This window comes from Diadema antillarum, unplaced genomic scaffold, assembly GCF_040938485.1.
Source record: "Diadema antillarum isolate AM-2024a unplaced genomic scaffold, OU_Dant_1.0 seq00000945_RagTag, whole genome shotgun sequence".
In the NCBI taxonomy this organism is placed as follows: Eukaryota; Metazoa; Echinodermata; class Echinoidea; order Diadematoida; family Diadematidae; genus Diadema; species Diadema antillarum.
In genome coordinates this window covers 1,065,453-1,085,308 of record NW_027271794.1, presented here as the reverse complement: position 1 = coordinate 1,085,308, position 19,856 = coordinate 1,065,453, and the positions used below count along the sequence as shown (strand labels likewise).

Sequence of the window (19,856 nt, the reverse complement as noted above, 5' to 3'; positions counted from 1 at the left end):
AAATTCATTGCATGTGCTTCTCAGTATTAAAACACTTTGTTACACATTGTAAATCCAATTCAGACTTATTCTATTTCTTACGCAACTTATATACATGGATAATTATAATAAAGCTACCAATAATATGTGTGGACTATACATATCAATATTAAATGCAGCAACCCCCCCCAAAAAAAAAAAAAAATCAAATCAAATCAAATCAAATCAAATCAAATTAAGGCGTTCATCACATTTGAAATATACTTCTTCCGACGAACATGATTACCGTGATTGTTGCCTTCCTGCTGTGGTCCCCCCTCGGCTGTGAGGAATAGAGAATGGAGGTGACTTATACAGCTGCCCAACTGATATTTTCTTTAGCTTATATACATTTCATGAGATCGCACAAGAATGAACAGCTACTGAAATCTGAGCTGTCATTTTACAGGAGGCATTTATCGAGTAAAGTCTACAGGTCTAGATGAAAGAGGATCACAATTCTGAAAATGTTATTTTCGACATGGCGTTGCATAATTTGAACGGTTCACCAGAAAGGTGCTTCCATCCGTTCCTTCAATTTTTATTCCTATGCTATCATTTTGCAAGTCACTACTAGAGTTTATTGTCTTTATGTATTGTGTGTTAGGGCTGGAGCAAATCTTAGGCTGTACTCAAACAGTATCCACTGCCTAAAATTCATTGCATGTGCTTCTCAGTATTTAACACTTTGTTACACATTGTAAATCCAATTCAGACTTATTCTATTTCTTACGCAACTTATATACATGGATAATTATAATAAAGCTACCAATAATATGTGTGGACTATACATATCAATATTAAATGAAGCAACCCCCCCCAAAAAAAAAATCAAATCAAATCAAATCAAATCAAATCAAATTAAGGCGTTCATCACATTTGAAATATACTTCTTCCGACGAACATGATTACCGTGATTGTTGCCTTCCTGCTGTGGTCCCCCCTCGGCTGTGAGGAATAGAGAATGGAGGTGACTTATACAGCTGCCCAACTGATATTTTCTTTAGCTTATATACATTTCATGAGATCGCACAAGAATGAACAGCTACTGAAATCTGAGCTGTCATTTTACAGAAGGCATTTATCGAGTAAAGTCTACAGGTCTAGATGAAAGAGGATCACAATTCTGAAAATGTTATTTTCGACATGGCGTTGCATAATTTGAACGGTTCACCAGAAAGGTGCTTCCATCCGTTCCTTCAATTTTTATTCCTATGCTATCATTTTGCAAGTCACTACTAGAGTTTATTGTCTTTATGTATTGTGTGTTAGGGCTGGAGCAAATCTTAGGCTGTACTCAAACAGTATCCACTGCCTAAAATTCATTGCATGTGCTTCTCAGTATTAAAACACTTTGTTACACATTGTAAATCCAATTCAGACTTATTCTATTTCTTACGCAACTTATATACATGGATAATTATAATAAAGCTACCAATAATATGTGTGGACTATACATATCAATATTAAATGCAGCAACCCCCCCCCCCAAAAAAAAATCAAATCAAATCAAATCAAATCAAATCAAATTAAGGCGTTCATCACATTTGAAATATACTTCTTCCGACGAACATGATTACCGTGATTGTTGCCTTCCTGCTGTGGTCCCCCCTCGGCTGTGAGGAATAGAGAATGGAGGTGACTTATACAGCTGCCCAACTGATATTTTCTTTAGCTTATATACATTTCATGAGATCGCACAAGAATGAACAGCTACTGAAATCTGAGCTGTCATTTTACAGAAGGCATTTATCGAGTAAAGTCTACAGGTCTAGATGAAAGAGGATCACAATTCTGAAAATGTTATTTTCGACATGGCGTTGCATAATTTGAACGGTTCACCAGAAAGGTGCTTCCATCCGTTCCTTCAATTTTTATTCCTATGCTATCATTTTGCAAGTCACTACTAGAGTTTATTGTCTTTATGTATTGTGTGTTAGGGCTGGAGCAAATCTTAGGCTGTACTCAAACAGTATCCACTGCCTAAAATTCATTGCATGTGCTTCTCAGTATTAAAACACTTTGTTACACATTGTAAATCCAATTCAGACTTATTCTATTTCTTACGCAACTTATATACATGGATAATTATAATAAAGCTACCAATAATATGTGTGGACTATACATATCAATATTAAATGCAGCAACCCCCCCCCCCAAAAAAAAAAAATCAAATCAAATCAAATCAAATCAAATCAAATTAAGGCGTTCATCACATTTGAAATATACTTCTTCCGACGAACATGATTACCGTGATTGTTGCCTTCCTGCTGTGGTCCCCCCTCGGCTGTGAGGAATAGAGAATGGAGGTGACTTATACAGCTGCCCAACTGATATTTTCTTTAGCTTATATACATTTCATGAGATCGCACAAGAATGAACAGCTACTGAAATCTGAGCTGTCATTTTACAGAAGGCATTTATCGAGTAAAGTCTACAGGTCTAGATGAAAGAGGATCACAATTCTGAAAATGTTATTTTCGACATGGCGTTGCATAATTTGAACGGTTCACCAGAAAGGTGCTTCCATCCGTTCCTTCAATTTTTATTCCTATGCTATCATTTTGCAAGTCACTACTAGAGTTTATTGTCTTTATGTATTGTGTGTTAGGGCTGGAGCAAATCTTAGGCTGTACTCAAACAGTATCCACTGCCTAAAATTCATTGCATGTGCTTCTCAGTATTAAAACACTTTGTTACACATTGTAAATCCAATTCAGACTTATTCTATTTCTTACGCAACTTATATACATGGATAATTATAATAAAGCTACCAATAATATGTGTGGACTATACATATCAATATTAAATGCAGCAACCCCCCCCCCCAAAAAAAAATCAAATCAAATCAAATCAAATCAAATCAAATTAAGGCGTTCATCACATTTGAAATATACTTCTTCCGACGAACATGATTACCGTGATTGTTGCCTTCCTGCTGTGGTCCCCCCTCGGCTGTGAGGAATAGAGAATGGAGGTGACTTATACAGCTGCCCAACTGATATTTTCTTTAGCTTATATACATTTCATGAGATCGCACAAGAATGAACAGCTACTGAAATCTGAGCTGTCATTTTACAGAAGGCATTTATCGAGTAAAGTCTACAGGTCTAGATGAAAGAGGATCACAATTCTGAAAATGTTATTTTCGACATGGCGTTGCATAATTTGAACGGTTCACCAGAAAGGTGCTTCCATCCGTTCCTTCAATTTTTATTCCTATGCTATCATTTTGCAAGTCACTACTAGAGTTTATTGTCTTTATGTATTGTGTGTTAGGGCTGGAGCAAATCTTAGGCTGTACTCAAACAGTATCCACTGCCTAAAATTCATTGCATGTGCTTCTCAGTATTAAAACACTTTGTTACACATTGTAAATCCAATTCAGACTTATTCTATTTCTTACGCAACTTATATACATGGATAATTATAATAAAGCTACCAATAATATGTGTGGACTATACATATCAATATAAAATGCAGCAACCCCCCCCCCCAAAAAAAAAAAAAATCAAATCAAATCAAATCAAATCAAATCAAATTAAGGCGTTCATCACATTTGAAATATACTTCTTCCGACGAACATGATTACCGTGATTGTTGCCTTCCTGCTGTGGTCCCCCCTCGGCTGTGAGGAATAGAGAATGGAGGTGACTTATACAGCTGCCCAACTGATATTTTCTTTAGCTTATATACATTTCATGAGATCGCACAAGAATGAACAGCTACTGAAATCTGAGCTGTCATTTTACAGGAGGCATTTATCGAGTAAAGTCTACAGGTCTAGATGAAAGAGGATCACAATTCTGAAAATGTTATTTTCGACATGGCGTTGCATAATTTGAACGGTTCACCAGAAAGGTGCTTCCATCCGTTCCTTCAATTTTTATTCCTATGCTATCATTTTGCAAGTCACTACTAGAGTTTATTGTCTTTATGTATTGTGTGTTAGGGCTGGAGCAAATCTTAGGCTGTACTCAAACAGTATCCACTGCCTAAAATTCATTGCATGTGCTTCTCAGTATTTAACACTTTGTTACACATTGTAAATCCAATTCAGACTTATTCTATTTCTTACGCAACTTATATACATGGATAATTATAATAAAGCTACCAATAATATGTGTGGACTATACATATCAATATTAAATGAAGCAACCCCCCCCCCAAAAAAAAAATCAAATCAAATCAAATCAAATCAAATCAAATTAAGGCGTTCATCACATTTGAAATATACTTCTTCCGACGAACATGATTACCGTGATTGTTGCCTTCCTGCTGTGGTCCCCCCTCGGCTGTGAGGAATAGAGAATGGAGGTGACTTATACAGCTGCCCAACTGATATTTTCTTTAGCTTATATACATTTCATGAGATCGCACAAGAATGAACAGCTACTGAAATCTGAGCTGTCATTTTACAGAAGGCATTTATCGAGTAAAGTCTACAGGTCTAGATGAAAGAGGATCACAATTCTGAAAATGTTATTTTCGACATGGCGTTGCATAATTTGAACGGTTCACCAGAAAGGTGCTTCCATCCGTTCCTTCAATTTTTATTCCTATGCTATCATTTTGCAAGTCACTACTAGAGTTTATTGTCTTTATGTATTGTGTGTTAGGGCTGGAGCAAATCTTAGGCTGTACTCAAACAGTATCCACTGCCTAAAATTCATTGCATGTGCTTCTCAGTATTAAAACACTTTGTTACACATTGTAAATCCAATTCAGACTTATTCTATTTCTTACGCAACTTATATACATGGATAATTATAATAAAGCTACCAATAATATGTGTGGACTATACATATCAATATTAAATGCAGCAACCCCCCCCCCCAAAAAAAAATCAAATCAAATCAAATCAAATCAAATCAAATTAAGGCGTTCATCACATTTGAAATATACTTCTTCCGACGAACATGATTACCGTGATTGTTGCCTTCCTGCTGTGGTCCCCCCTCGGCTGTGAGGAATAGAGAATGGAGGTGACTTATACAGCTGCCCAACTGATATTTTCTTTAGCTTATATACATTTCATGAGATCGCACAAGAATGAACAGCTACTGAAATCTGAGCTGTCATTTTACAGAAGGCATTTATCGAGTAAAGTCTACAGGTCTAGATGAAAGAGGATCACAATTCTGAAAATGTTATTTTCGACATGGCGTTGCATAATTTGAACGGTTCACCAGAAAGGTGCTTCCATCCGTTCCTTCAATTTTTATTCCTATGCTATCATTTTGCAAGTCACTACTAGAGTTTATTGTCTTTATGTATTGTGTGTTAGGGCTGGAGCAAATCTTAGGCTGTACTCAAACAGTATCCACTGCCTAAAATTCATTGCATGTGCTTCTCAGTATTAAAACACTTTGTTACACATTGTAAATCCAATTCAGACTTATTCTATTTCTTACGCAACTTATATACATGGATAATTATAATAAAGCTACCAATAATATGTGTGGACTATACATATCAATATTAAATGCAGCAACCCCCCCCCCCAAAAAAAAATCAAATCAAATCAAATCAAATCAAATCAAATCAAATTAAGGCGTTCATCACATTTGAAATATACTTCTTCCGACGAACATGATTACCGTGATTGTTGCCTTCCTGCTGTGGTCCCCCCTCGGCTGTGAGGAATAGAGAATGGAGGTGACTTATACAGCTGCCCAACTGATATTTTCTTTAGCTTATATACATTTCATGAGATCGCACAAGAATGAACAGCTACTGAAATCTGAGCTGTCATTTTACAGAAGGCATTTATCGAGTAAAGTCTACAGGTCTAGATGAAAGAGGATCACAATTCTGAAAATGTTATTTTCGACATGGCGTTGCATAATTTGAACGGTTCACCAGAAAGGTGCTTCCATCCGTTCCTTCAATTTTTATTCCTATGCTATCATTTTGCAAGTCACTACTAGAGTTTATTGTCTTTATGTATTGTGTGTTAGGGCTGGAGCAAATCTTAGGCTGTACTCAAACAGTATCCACTGCCTAAAATTCATTGCATGTGCTTCTCAGTATTAAAACACTTTGTTACACATTGTAAATCCAATTCAGACTTATTCTATTTCTTACGCAACTTATATACATGGATAATTATAATAAAGCTACCAATAATATGTGTGGACTATACATATCAATATTAAATGCAGCAACCCCCCCCCCAAAAAAAAAAAATCAAATCAAATCAAATCAAATCAAATCAAATTAAGGCGTTCATCACATTTGAAATATACTTCTTCCGACGAACATGATTACCGTGATTGTTGCCTTCCTGCTGTGGTCCCCCCTCGGCTGTGAGGAATAGAGAATGGAGGTGACTTATACAGCTGCCCAACTGATATTTTCTTTAGCTTATATACATTTCATGAGATCGCACAAGAATGAACAGCTACTGAAATCTGAGCTGTCATTTTACAGGAGGCATTTATCGAGTAAAGTCTACAGGTCTAGATGAAAGAGGATCACAATTCTGAAAATGTTATTTTCGACATGGCGTTGCATAATTTGAACGGTTCACCAGAAAGGTGCTTCCATCCGTTCCTTCAATTTTTATTCCTATGCTATCATTTTGCAAGTCACTACTAGAGTTTATTGTCTTTATGTATTGTGTGGTAGGGCTGGAGCAAATCTTAGGCTGTACTCAAACAGTATCCACTGCCTAAAATTCATTGCATGTGCTTCTCAGTATTTAACACTTTGTTACACATTGTAAATCCAATTCAGACTTATTCTATTTCTTACGCAACTTATATACATGGATAATTATAATAAAGCTACCAATAATATGTGTGGACTATACATATCAATATTAAATGAAGCAACCCCCCCCAAAAAAAAAAAAATCAAATCAAATCAAATCAAATCAAATCAAATTAAGGCGTTCATCACATTTGAAATATACTTCTTCCGACGAACATGATTACCGTGATTGTTGCCTTCCTGCTGTGGTCCCCCCTCGGCTGTGAGGAATAGAGAATGGAGGTGACTTATACAGCTGCCCAACTGATATTTTCTTTAGCTTATATACATTTCATGAGATCGCACAAGAATGAACAGCTACTGAAATCTGAGCTGTCATTTTACAGAAGGCATTTATCGAGTAAAGTCTACAGGTCTAGATGAAAGAGGATCACAATTCTGAAAATGTTATTTTCGACATGGCGTTGCATAATTTGAACGGTTCACCAGAAAGGTGCTTCCATCCGTTCCTTCAATTTTTATTCCTATGCTATCATTTTGCAAGTCACTACTAGAGTTTATTGTCTTTATGTATTGTGTGTTAGGGCTGGAGCAAATCTTAGGCTGTACTCAAACAGTATCCACTGCCTAAAATTCATTGCATGTGCTTCTCAGTATTAAAACACTTTGTTACACATTGTAAATCCAATTCAGACTTATTCTATTTCTTACGCAACTTATATACATGGATAATTATAATAAAGCTACCAATAATATGTGTGGACTATACATATCAATATTAAATGCAGCAACCCCCCCCAAAAAAAAAAAATCAAATCAAATCAAATCAAATCAAATCAAATTAAGGCGTTCATCACATTTGAAATATACTTCTTCCGACGAACATGATTACCGTGATTGTTGCCTTCCTGCTGTGGTCCCCCCTCGGCTGTGAGGAATAGAGAATGGAGGTGACTTATACAGCTGCCCAACTGATATTTTCTTTAGCTTATATACATTTCATGAGATCGCACAAGAATGAACAGCTACTGAAATCTGAGCTGTCATTTTACAGAAGGCATTTATCGAGTAAAGTCTACAGGTCTAGATGAAAGAGGATCACAATTCTGAAAATGTTATTTTCGACATGGCGTTGCATAATTTGAACGGTTCACCAGAAAGGTGCTTCCATCCGTTCCTTCAATTTTTATTCCTATGCTATCATTTTGCAAGTCACTACTAGAGTTTATTGTCTTTATGTATTGTGTGTTAGGGCTGGAGCAAATCTTAGGCTGTACTCAAACAGTATCCACTGCCTAAAATTCATTGCATGTGCTTCTCAGTATTAAAACACTTTGTTACACATTGTAAATCCAATTCAGACTTATTCTATTTCTTACGCAACTTATATACATGGATAATTATAATAAAGCTACCAATAATATGTGTGGACTATACATATCAATATTAAATGCAGCAACCCCCCCCCCAAAAAAAAATCAAATCAAATCAAATCAAATCAAATCAAATTAAGGCGTTCATCACATTTGAAATATACTTCTTCCGACGAACATGATTACCGTGATTGTTGCCTTCCTGCTGTGGTCCCCCCTCGGCTGTGAGGAATAGAGAATGGAGGTGACTTATACAGCTGCCAAACTGATATTTTCTTTAGCTTATATACAGTTCATGAGATTACACAAGAATGAATACTGAAATCTGAACTGACATATTACAGACGGCATTTATCGAGTAAAGTCTCGATGAAAGAGGATCACAATTGTGAGAAAATGTTATTTCCAACGTGACCTTGCATTTGTACAGTTAGCCAGAGAGCTACTTCCATCCCTTTTCACTTTTTTCCCTATCCTATCGTTACTAAAATGTTTTTTTTTAACATCACGCTGTAAATTTGTAAAGTTTAGCAAAATATATTAATTGCCTTCTTTTCCCCCATCCTATTTTTCACAAGTCTCGCCTAGTGTTAGTTTTCTTTTTGTATCCTGTATGTATAAATGTAGGAAGAAAACCAAACAAACCGAGTGTAACCCTTGCCTATTATCTATTGCATGCGTCACAATATTATACACTTTTGCTACACGTTGTAAATCCAATGGGGACAGTCTTGCTTTCTACGCAACTTCGTCTATATAACTATAATAAAGCTACCAATAACGTGTGCAAGCTATTCATAACAATGTTAATGTAGTAACCAATATAATTCAAATAAATTCAAAGCAACTGAAGGCTTCCACCATATTTGAAAATAATGTAATTCTTTCGTATAATATGATTACCTTGATCAATGTTCTCGGGCTGCTCTATCCCTTTGTCTATCATCAATAGAGAAAGGATGTCACTTACACAGCTGACCAACTGATATTGTTTAGCGTTTGTAGTTCATGCGATCGCACAAAAATGAACAGCTTCTGAAATGTGAACTGATATTTTACCGGCGGCTTTTATCAGGTAAATTAATTTAAAAGAGGATCCTAGTTCCAAAAAGGTTATTTTCCACATGAGGTTGCATAATTTGTATGGTTCACCAGAAAGCTACTTTCATCCGTTCTTTCACTTTTTATTTCTATGATATCGCATTGCAAGTCACTCCCATAGTGTTTATTGTCTTTACGATTTATCAATAAGGGCTGGAGAAAAAATCAGGCTGTACTCAAACAGTATCCATTGTCTAAAGTGCATTGTATGTGCTTCTCAATATAATACACTTTGTTACACATTGTAAATCCAATGGAGACTTATTTCATTTTCTACGCAACGTACTCTCTAAAAAAATCGAGTGAAAATATTCACTCCTAAAGGAGTGAATTCAAAAAAGAGTGAATTTAGAATGTAATTGGAGTGAATTTTGAGTGAAAATGTTCATTTTCACTCATTTTGGAGTGACCTCAAGGATCACTCAAAGATTTTGGATTGATTATGTGTTTTGCGGAAAGGGAAATGAGGGCGTTTGGCATTTTGCAATGAATGTAAAAAGATCTGATGCACACTTTTCCTGAAGTTTGTTTATTTTTTCACAAACACTCACACACGTAGGCACAATTAAAGATCTTGAACATTTCAGGGGGTGAGGGAGGGCAACTGACGGGTAACAACCCAGCAAATCTCCTTTTCCATTTCTCATATCTTCTTTATACCATTATCTGGACACCCTATACAATGTACTATTAATTGGTCTAGGTGGCGTTGTTCATCATGTCGGTCTCGTGAGCTTTCTTTGCGTAGTGTCGGTCTCATGAGCATTGTAATGTCGGTCTTGTCAGTTTTAAGTTTCTGTCTCGTGGGCTTTCTTTGCGTAGTGTCGATCTCGTGAGCCTTTTGTGCGTGGTGTCGAACTCATGAGCTGTATATCTCATCTCTTACATGTCTTATTTCACTTGATGTCGAACTCATGGACTGTATAACTAGTGGGCTGTATGACTTGTGAGCTGTATGACTCGTGTATGGGCTATATGACTTGTGGGCTATTTAAACACGTGGGCTGTATGACTCATGAGTGTAGGTCGCGTGACATTTACCCGATAATTTAGGGGCCTGAGTTTTCATTTCGTTGTAACGAGAATTTTGTTTTAATCCGGTTCGTTGTAATGTGAGTGCACTGTAATGAAATTTCCTGAGTGAATACTGTTCCAGATCACCTGCTGATAGACGCGGATTGGTGATTGTCGCCTTCTGATCAGCCACAGAAGTAGATATACGTGCAATCTCTTTGGATTGCGACTTGTTGTTCAGCTCCATGTCCTTCAATCGCTGTCCCTGTTCAGTCAACTTACCTTGTAACTTGGTGAGTTCCTTCAAGATGTCTTCCTTTATTGCCTCGATTACGCCAACCAGCTTCTTCGAGGAAGCATCCACTTCGGACGTTGGCAACGCCATGATGGAAAAGAAACAATTTTCTCCACTTTATACCAAGATATTTGTAAAACTCAATACTTTCATTTCCACTACAAGGTAACTTGACTGGTCAACTTTAATGAGTGGTAGTAATCCTCTTCGAATTTTCGATAATGAATAGGGTACACAGTATGTATAAAGCTACATAAGTTCCCGAGCCAAGCTTAACAGCACAAGCACGCCAAATAATTAGTGCAAAATAAATCTGTAAAATCACACGATCCAAAAGACAGTGTGGAATTTTACTGCACAAACATTCAATCCGGTTTTATAATTTCACCTTTTCACAGTTTCAATGAAGAAGAACGTTCGGAAGAGTACAATATTTGGCAAATCAAGATTTTAAATCAAGATGATATACGCGGAAACCAGTTATAGCAAATGAAAACAAATCAAGACTGCCATCTCGCCTTTCATAGGATATGATTATCTTACAGACAGCTTTCATCGGGTAAAGTCTAGTTAAATAGAAACTCACAATTCTCTCTTTTTTTTCAACGTGACGTTGTATAATTTGTAAGATTTAGCATAAAGGTACTTCCATCCGAAGTCACTCCTTCTTCCAATTCAAAATAATTAATTAATCATATCAAGTCAAATCAGATCAAGGCTGACATCTTGTTCAAAATGAAATATATGTATCAATGAACTAAATTACATTATATTTACCTTCATCATAGCCCTGGGTTTTGCCTGTGAAGAAAAGAGAAAGGAGGTGACTTATAGCCCTACAGCTGTCCAGCTGACATTTTGTTAAGCATCACACAGCAAATGAGATCGCATTAGAATGGACGGGTACTAAAATTTGAACACAGATTTTACAGACGGCTTTCATCGTGTGAAGTCTAAGTTGAAAGAAACTCACAATTCTGAAAATGTTATTTTCAACATAACGTTTTACAATATTAGTAACTTAGCATTAAGAAACTTACTTCCATCCTTTCCTTCTTATTTTTTGTGTGGTGTCTGTACGCAAGTCATTCCCCTATCTTTATTTCATATAGGCCCTATATTGCCGAATAACGTCTTACAAATGTTATATTGTGCTCTCATTCTGCATTCTAATATACTGACATAGTACGGAAAAACACGTAATTCCGATAAACTGAGTTTATCCCAAAAAACACACACAACTTTGTTTAGCTACTTTGTTTATAAACTACGTTTTTCGAGAGAAACTCTGCTTATCGAGTTTATCACGATAAACATATTTTTCACTGGCTAAACAGAGTTTTTTGATAAACAGAGTTTCTCGATAAACCTGGTTTTTCGCCCGATAAACTTTTCGCTCGATAACATTTTTTTTTTCAATAAACTACTGTACAGTACTACCGGCTACAGTAGTACCCATTACCAGTTAGTGATCGCGACGGTAAACACCCCCGGGGGGGGGGGGGGTGTTTCATAAAGCTGTTCGTAAAGTTACGAACGACTTACGAGCAACTGGTGATCAGTTCTTGTGCTGAGTTCTGGAAATTCTGATAAGTACAGCACATCAGAACTGATCGCTAGTCGCTCGTAAGCTGTTCGTAACTTTACGAACAGCTTTATGAAACAGGGCCCTGGTGGGGAAAAAAACCCAACAAAACTCTATAGGCTCTGGATCTAACAGCTCCCCTGGCTGCCCACTAATTGTATCTTCCGCGGCCATGGCAACACAGCGAGCAAAATGAGCGTTGAATGACTTCTGTTGCGCTATTCAAGGCGCGTGATTGAGTTGAGCTGCTGACAAGGCTTGAATAACTCTGATGATCGGTAAACTAGTATAAGTTTTGTTTTGTTTTTTCCCCGAGAGAGAAAATGTGTTTATCGCCGAAAACTCAGTTTGTGAGTAGATAAACTAAGTTTATCGAACGAAAAACCTAGTTTATCGCTCCATAAACTACGTTTTTCAATTGATAAAAAAAAGTTTATAGCTCGATAAACACAGTTTCTCTTGAAAAAGCAACAACTTAGTTTATCGACTGAATAATAATATAATTGAGTTTTTCGGCGATAAAAATACAGGCTAATGGCGCGCCACACACGAGGGTTCGGTATCATTGGCCCGTTTTCTCGTTTGGGAGGGGCAAAGGGGGACCACTTCACCGGGTTGGCACCCTGTTCATTGCGATAAATGAATTAAGCGGGATCTTTCACGTGCTTGTGTCGTGGCTAACACACTCACGGGACCTTCATTAATTTTAGCGTCCTATCCGAGGGACAGTGTTTTGTCCGTTATTAAGGGGGACAGAATGCCTACACACAATATTGCTCAGTGAGACTCGGGGCTCAAACCAGGTGCTTCTGGATGTGAAGGTAGACGCACTGCCGACTGAGCCATACTCCCACTCTTGCCTCCAAAGTAGCTGGGTTACAGGCGCACGCCACAAGTCCCGGCATCAGGAATTGAAATTTGTTAATGTTACTGAGCTTAGGCATTATCAACTGGGTATCTTTATTTTTCAGTGCGTCGATGGCCTTCTGCCGACTCAATTCTCTAGTTTGTTTTCATCTATTCACTCTCATTGTCAATAAAGCACCCTTTCCTCTTTATCTTCGCACCTGCACATACTACGTAGTTACTGAATGTCACAGTATGCTTTCATATCAACACAGGGCCGAATGCATAAACGCTAGCAATTGCTTGTGCTAGCCTTCTACTTGAATCCGTATGCATAAAAACAAGCAATTGCTTGCGAGCAGAAGCTTTTACTAGCAAGCACAAGCAATTGCTTGATGCCCGCAAGCAATTGCTTAGAGATCAAGCATTAGCTTAAAAACATATGCATAAAGCATACCTTCTGCTTGTTCTTGCTAGCAATTGCTAACGATTTTCCAAGCTCTGTAAAATAAGCTTGAGCTTTTGCTTATCTGGGACGTTCCCTTTTGAGTATCATTTTTCATATTGATAAAAGAAAGACCACACTAGTGCAGGAGTGGTATAAATCTACAAGAAATTACTCCTTAAGTAGTGTAAGAAACTTTTTCGTTTCAACAACGGGAATGTCCAGTGGTTGGCAAGTAAAATGTGATGAGAAACAGGTAGGATGTCTGACTTCGGTGGAGAGCAAGAAGACCTCTCTCCGCGTGCAATCTGGAAGATCCGGGCTACTGTAAGCAGTGATGGGAATCAGCCTGTAATACGTGTGTGTGTACTGTGTGTGTCTGTCTGTGTGTGCATTTATGAGTGTCATTATGACATAGCTCTTCGCATGCTATGTCAGAAAATGTTTCCGCACACACATGCCCTTTCAAAAATGCCGCCACACTCGCCTTTGTTCTTGTGTTCGCACAGGCGTGACGTCCCCTTTGTTGAAAACGCAAGCAATTGCTTGTGCGGGACAAGCAAAAGGTATAACCACAAGCAAAAGGTTATGCATATGGATTTAAGCAATTGCTTGAGCTAGACCTTTTGCTAGACGATCTTGTGCTTTTGCTTGAAGCAATTGCTTACTACAAGCAATTGCTTGTTTTATGCATTCGGCCCAATGTGTCAGATTTACTGGTCCCCAAATCTGGGAAGAGTTGCCACCCCCAATTTAAGCTGCTAGTTATTTTAACAACTTCATCACTATAGGTTAAAGAACCATCTTATTACATAATGCTGTTTAATTCGAGGGTCAATTTGTATTATAACATTTATAACTACGAGTATGTGAATTTGTGTAATTTTTCCCTTGCTATCAATCTAGCTGCATGTATCGCTTTATAGTGTACTGACCGATGACTTTCCCCCATTTTCCATTTCCTATGTACCTTCAACAATCCCCCGTATTACATGTACACGGTTGTTGGGTCCCATTTCCCTACCATTTCTTTGCCCCTGTGACCGTGGGGAGTACTAGTACAGAAAGAGGTGACTTATGAACAGTGGCATATGGGGGGGGGGGGGGACGAGGGGGGCATGTGCCCCGGGCGCCATTCCTTAGGGGCAAAAAACGAAATCAAAACACACACACAAAAAAAAAAACGGGAAAAAATCTCGCCCGGACGGGGGAGGGAGTTAGAGAATGGGGGGGGGGGGGGAGGGGGGCAGAAAACCAAATCAAACAACATAAAAACAAAACATGATGATGCCGCGGACAAAATGACAATGTTTATTGTGTTCACACAAGAATTCCATGTTTTGTAAGCTGAAATACAAAAATTTTCGACTCCCTCTCAGCGCTCGTTGGCCAAAATTTTTTAGAAAAAAAGACGATAAGAACAAAACGTGATGATGACGCGGACAAAATGACAATGTCTATTGTGTTCACACATGTTATTTTATATTTAGCAGGCAAAAATGTTACACGAAGCAGCAGCATGCAATTTCTTTTGTTCTGAAGCGATCGCCGATTGGATCAAAAGAGGGCACCTACGGTTTCGAACATGGGGGTGGGGGGGGGGGGGGGCGGAAAAAACCCAAATCAAACAAGATAAGAACAAAACGTAATGAAGATGCGGAAATATACTAATTTCGGCTCACTCTCTCGTTTTGTAAGCTGAAATACAAAAATTTTCGGCTCGCTCGCTGCGCTCTTCCGCCAAATTTTATCACAATTTATTACATTTAAATCACCCTCAAAAGACCCCTTGGCCTTTCAAGTGCTGAAAAAGCATATCATGAGGACTTTACCTACTGCACCAAGCAAAAACAAAAAGAAAGAAAAGAAAACCAAGAGACTAGCTCTCAAACTTGGATCATGGAACGTTCGAACAATGACCCCTGGACACGGACATGATTCTGACCTTCAAGGCATCAACGATGCAAGAAAGACTGCCACCATTAATGATGAACTACTGAGACTACAGGTTGATATTGCTGCCCTACAAGAAAGAAACACGTCTACTTGGATCAGGCACATTGAAAGAGAGAGACTACATCTTCTCCTGGTAAGGAAAGCGCACAGAGGAGCGCAGAGAATACGGAGTGGGATTTGCAGTCAGGAACTCCTTGCTGAGTATGGTTGAGCCAGGTGACAAGGGTAGTGAACGACTTCTGACTCTCCGACTCCAAACCTCTAATGGCCCAGTCCCCCTTGTCAATGCCTATGCACCAACTCTGACCTCCACGCCAGAGGCCAAGGACGAGTTCTATAGTAACCTCAGCGATGTCATCAGGAACATTCCAGACAATGAACACCTTGTCCTTCTTGGTGAATTTAACGCCAGAGTGGGTGCTGACCACGACTCTTGGTCATCCTGCCTGGGGCACTTCGGTGTGGGTAAGATCAACGAGAACGGGTAGCACCTGCTAGAACTCTGCTCCTTCCACGGCCTCTGCGCAACCAACTCCTACTTTCAGACTAAGCCACAGCACAGAGTGTCATGGAGACACCCACGCTCCAAGCACTGGCATCATCTGGATCTGGTCATTGTCAGACGAACAAGCCTCAAGACTGTGCTGCGACACCGACCATTCACTGGTGTACAGCAAGCTCAGACTTCACCCGAAGAAGTTCCACGGAACAAAGACAGCGGGGAAGCCGAGCATCGACACCAAAAAGATGCAGTGTCCGGATAAAGTTTAGGGGTTTGCCAAGTCACTCGTGGATGCTTTGTCTGCTGACAAACAGCGAAACTCGGCTTCTGAAAAGTGGGACCACCTTCGGGAGACCATTCAGAAAACAGCTCTTCATTCATTCGGAAGGAAGACCTCGAAGAACTGCGACTGGTTTGAAGCCAAGTCAAATGTGATGATGCCCATCATCGATGCAAAGCTTGCTGCCCTCGTTGAAAACAAGCGCTCGCCAAACGAGAAATCTCTTCAAGCACTCAGAGTTACCAGGGGCAAAGTACAGCAGACAGCTAGAAGATGTGCTAACGAATATTGGCAGCAGCTCAGTAATGACATCCAGACCGCAGCTGCCACAGGCAACATCAAAAGGATGTATGAGGGAATCAAGTGTGCGCTAGGCCCAGCACAGACCAAGACGGCGCCCCTCAAATCTGCTAGTGGGGAAGTAATTACTGACAAAGAAAACAGATGGAGAGATTGGTTGAGCACTAAATCAGAGCTGTACTCCAAAGAAAACGTTGTTGTCTATTCCGTCCTTGACTCTATTGTACCTCTGCCTGTAATGGAGGAGCTTGATGTAGATCCAGCACAGGAGGAGCTCTGCAAGGCTATCGACAGTTTAACTTGTGGAAAGGCACCTGGCAACGATGGCATCCCGCCAGACCTGATCAAGTGTTGTAAAAATACATTTCTTCTGCCCTTTCTTGACATCCTCTGCCAATATTGGAGAGAGGGAACCCTACTACAAGACATGAGAGATGCCACCCTCTATAAGAACAAGGGTTACAAAAGTTACTGCAACAACTACAGAGGCATTTCCCTCTTGAGTGTTGTCAGCAAACTCTTCGCCCGTGTCGTGCTCATGCGCCTGCACTGCAGAAGCTAGCATAGCGCGTCTACCCAGAGTCCCAATTTGGCTTCCGGTGCAGAACGCTCAACAGTGGACATGATCTTCTCCCTCCGTCAACCTCCTGCAGGAGAAATGCAGAGAACAGTAAAAGTCCTTCTATGTCACCTTCGTCGACCTGACTAAAGCATTTGACCAGGTGAGCAGAGAATTAGGGCTCTTCAGCATCCTGCTGATAATTGGATGTCCTCCGAAACCACACAAAATACTTAGATCTTTTCATGACGACATGAGCGCAACTGTACACTATGAGGGCGACATTTCCTAGCCATTTGATGTCAAGAGTGGTGTGAAACGAGGCTGTTTCCTTGCGCCCACCCTCTTCAGCATCTTCTTCTCCATAGTACTAAAGAATGCCTTTGGGACCTCAAATGAATGGGTATACCTGCATACCAGATCAGACGGTAGACTGTTCAACCTTGCAAGACTGAGAGCGAAGACTAAGATACGCGTAGTCCTCATCAGAGACGTACTATTTGCTGACGACGCAGAAGTTACATCACACACCGAGCAGGGTCTCCAGTTTCTCATGGACAGACACCAAGCTTGCAAAGACTTCGGTCTCACCATCAGCTTGAAAAAGACCAATGTTTTGGGCCAAGATGTTGACACTCCACCTGTAATCACTGTAGACAACTATAAGCTGGATGTTGTCCCCAAGTTCACCTACCTTGGTTCCACAATCAGCGAAGATCCATCCCTCGATGTCGCATTAGGAAGGCAGCGACTACACTTGGCGACTAACGACACGAGTCTAGAAGAATCCCAAGCTAACGATAACAAAGATGGCAGTAGTTACGTTCAGACGGGAGCCCTTAACCTCGAAGTTAGGAAACTTCGAGGTTAGAGCTTGTAGTTAGGGACCGTGAAGACGCACTCGTAGTTAGCAAACCTCGAGGTTTGCTCGATGTTTCGAGCCACGAGAAATCTTATGGTTAGCGCTCTAACCACGAGCCGCGGGGGTCCCCACTCGTAGTTAAGCACCGTGTGGACACAAAAAACAACGAACTCGAAGTTAAGAGTGACCTCGCCGTAAACTCCAGCCCCAACAATTTCCCTCTGCTTCCGGGTCAACCTCCCAAACGTACACCACAAATACATTACACGTGAAAAACCTATGACGCACGACACAACAACATCATCTTTTCTTCCCATGCGCTTGATCTCTGAAACTGAACACGTCGAACTCGCTACTGTATTCTTTATTCTTCTCCGATGCTAAAAAAATGTTTTCGACGAATATCTTCATAAAGGCATAAAGTCATCAGTGCAGTGCTATCTCTGCATACCATGACAGAGAAAAAGAGTACATGTGAGCGAGTCCGACAGGGTTGGACTAAAGAATAAATAGACACCTTTTTAGCAGTGTGCTGAAACTTCCGGTTTTGTGTTTTTAACATCGAGTGGGACCCACTCGTAGTTACGGGGGGCAGAAGCTTAACCCCGGGGTTTCGTAACCTCGAGGTTAAGATTCGTCGTGTGGACACACGTCGTAGTTAGGGGGCAAGAGCTAAACCTCGAGGTTTCCTAACCTCGAGGTTAGGGCCTGCCGTCTGAACGTAACTAGTGTACAATGCATATAATTTTATCAGTAAGCGTGGACCACATATGCCAAACATGAGCAGAAGCTGAATGGCTTCCATCTCCGCAGCCTGCGGCGCATCCTTGGCATAAACTGGATCGACAAAGTGTCAAATGCCAAGGTCCTTGATCGTGCTGGCCTCCCCACCATGTACACGCTGATAAGAAAACACAGGTTGCATTGGCTCGGGCATGTGCGCAGAATGGACGATGGCCGCATACCAAAAGACATCCTCTACGGTGAGCTCGCCTCTGGCAAAAGATCTATTGGCCGCCCCCCTAGTTGAGGTATAAGGATGTTTGCAAGCGTGACCTGAATGCACTGGACATTGATACCAACGATTGGGAGGACATGTCAGCACACCGTAACAGATTGCGCAGTACGCTTCAGAGGCAACTCAAAGCAGGTGAAGCAAGGATCCTGATCGAGCCTTGCAGATGAAAAGAGAGCCAGATGGAAAACACAAGTGCGCGGAGAAAACTCTGCGACTACCCACACTTATCACAGGTGTGATAGAGACTGCCATTCGCGAATTGGTAGACCTACTTGTGGGCCACAGCCGACGCTGTGGCACCAGTGGAAGAATTATCACCAAAACTTGACAACTCCTAGAGCGCATTACCCACGGTCAACACTGACCGACGGAGGCCTACTGCTTTTAATTGTTTCTATACGTCACGCATGGCTCATAGTGATGACGATGTAAAAGAGAGGGAAGGGTGGCGAGGAGGAGAAAATACTTCTTCTATAGCCATCAATAACACAAAATACAGATTACCGTTATATTTCAGTTCGTGTGTGCATCGTATGTGTATTGTTTGAGTATGTGTGGTTAGATGTGTGTACATGTTATCACCACACTAATGTTTGATGTTTTTGTCCTCTTGGTCTTGTTTTGTTTACATAATTATATATTCTCATTATTTGTAATAATCATGATCAATCGATTACAGCATTATAAATATTCGAGTTAGGTGATGAAGATAACGGTGATTTATTGAACATTGTACTATAATAGTTCAAATTCTTTTGGGCACATCCGGTTACTTGTAAAAGGATCATCTGCATAATTTGAAGCAAGGTTAACTCAAAACAGCTGAGATATACCTCTTCTGATTAGGTAGATTAACACGCAGATCAGGACCAGGATGGAAACAGGAAATATAACTCCAAACGCGACCACCGTAAAAAAAGCAACGGGTCGATATCCATGAATTTCTGGAAGAAAAATTTAAAAGAAGAGAAAGGGGAATTAGGTCGAA

General features: G+C 39.9%; 2 protein-coding genes across 2 annotated transcripts; both read left to right on the top strand.

Moving 5' to 3' along the window:
- The first annotated feature begins 15,550 nt into the window (after window positions 1–15,550).
- On the top strand, window positions 15,551–16,118 carry LOC139741677 (craniofacial development protein 2-like). The gene is made up of 2 exons (XM_071652257.1): window positions 15,551–15,831; window positions 15,893–16,118. The coding sequence occupies exons 1-2, from the start codon at window positions 15,551–15,553 to the stop codon at window positions 16,116–16,118; spliced, it is 507 nt and encodes a 168-aa protein (XP_071508358.1).
- A 168-nt stretch (window positions 16,119–16,286) lies between these two features.
- LOC139741676 (uncharacterized) lies at window positions 16,287–18,880 on the top strand. The gene is made up of 3 exons (XM_071652256.1): window positions 16,287–16,782; window positions 17,357–17,811; window positions 18,638–18,880. The coding sequence occupies exons 1-3, from the start codon at window positions 16,287–16,289 to the stop codon at window positions 18,878–18,880; spliced, it is 1,194 nt and encodes a 397-aa protein (XP_071508357.1).
- Window positions 18,881–19,856: the final 976 nt, after the last annotated feature.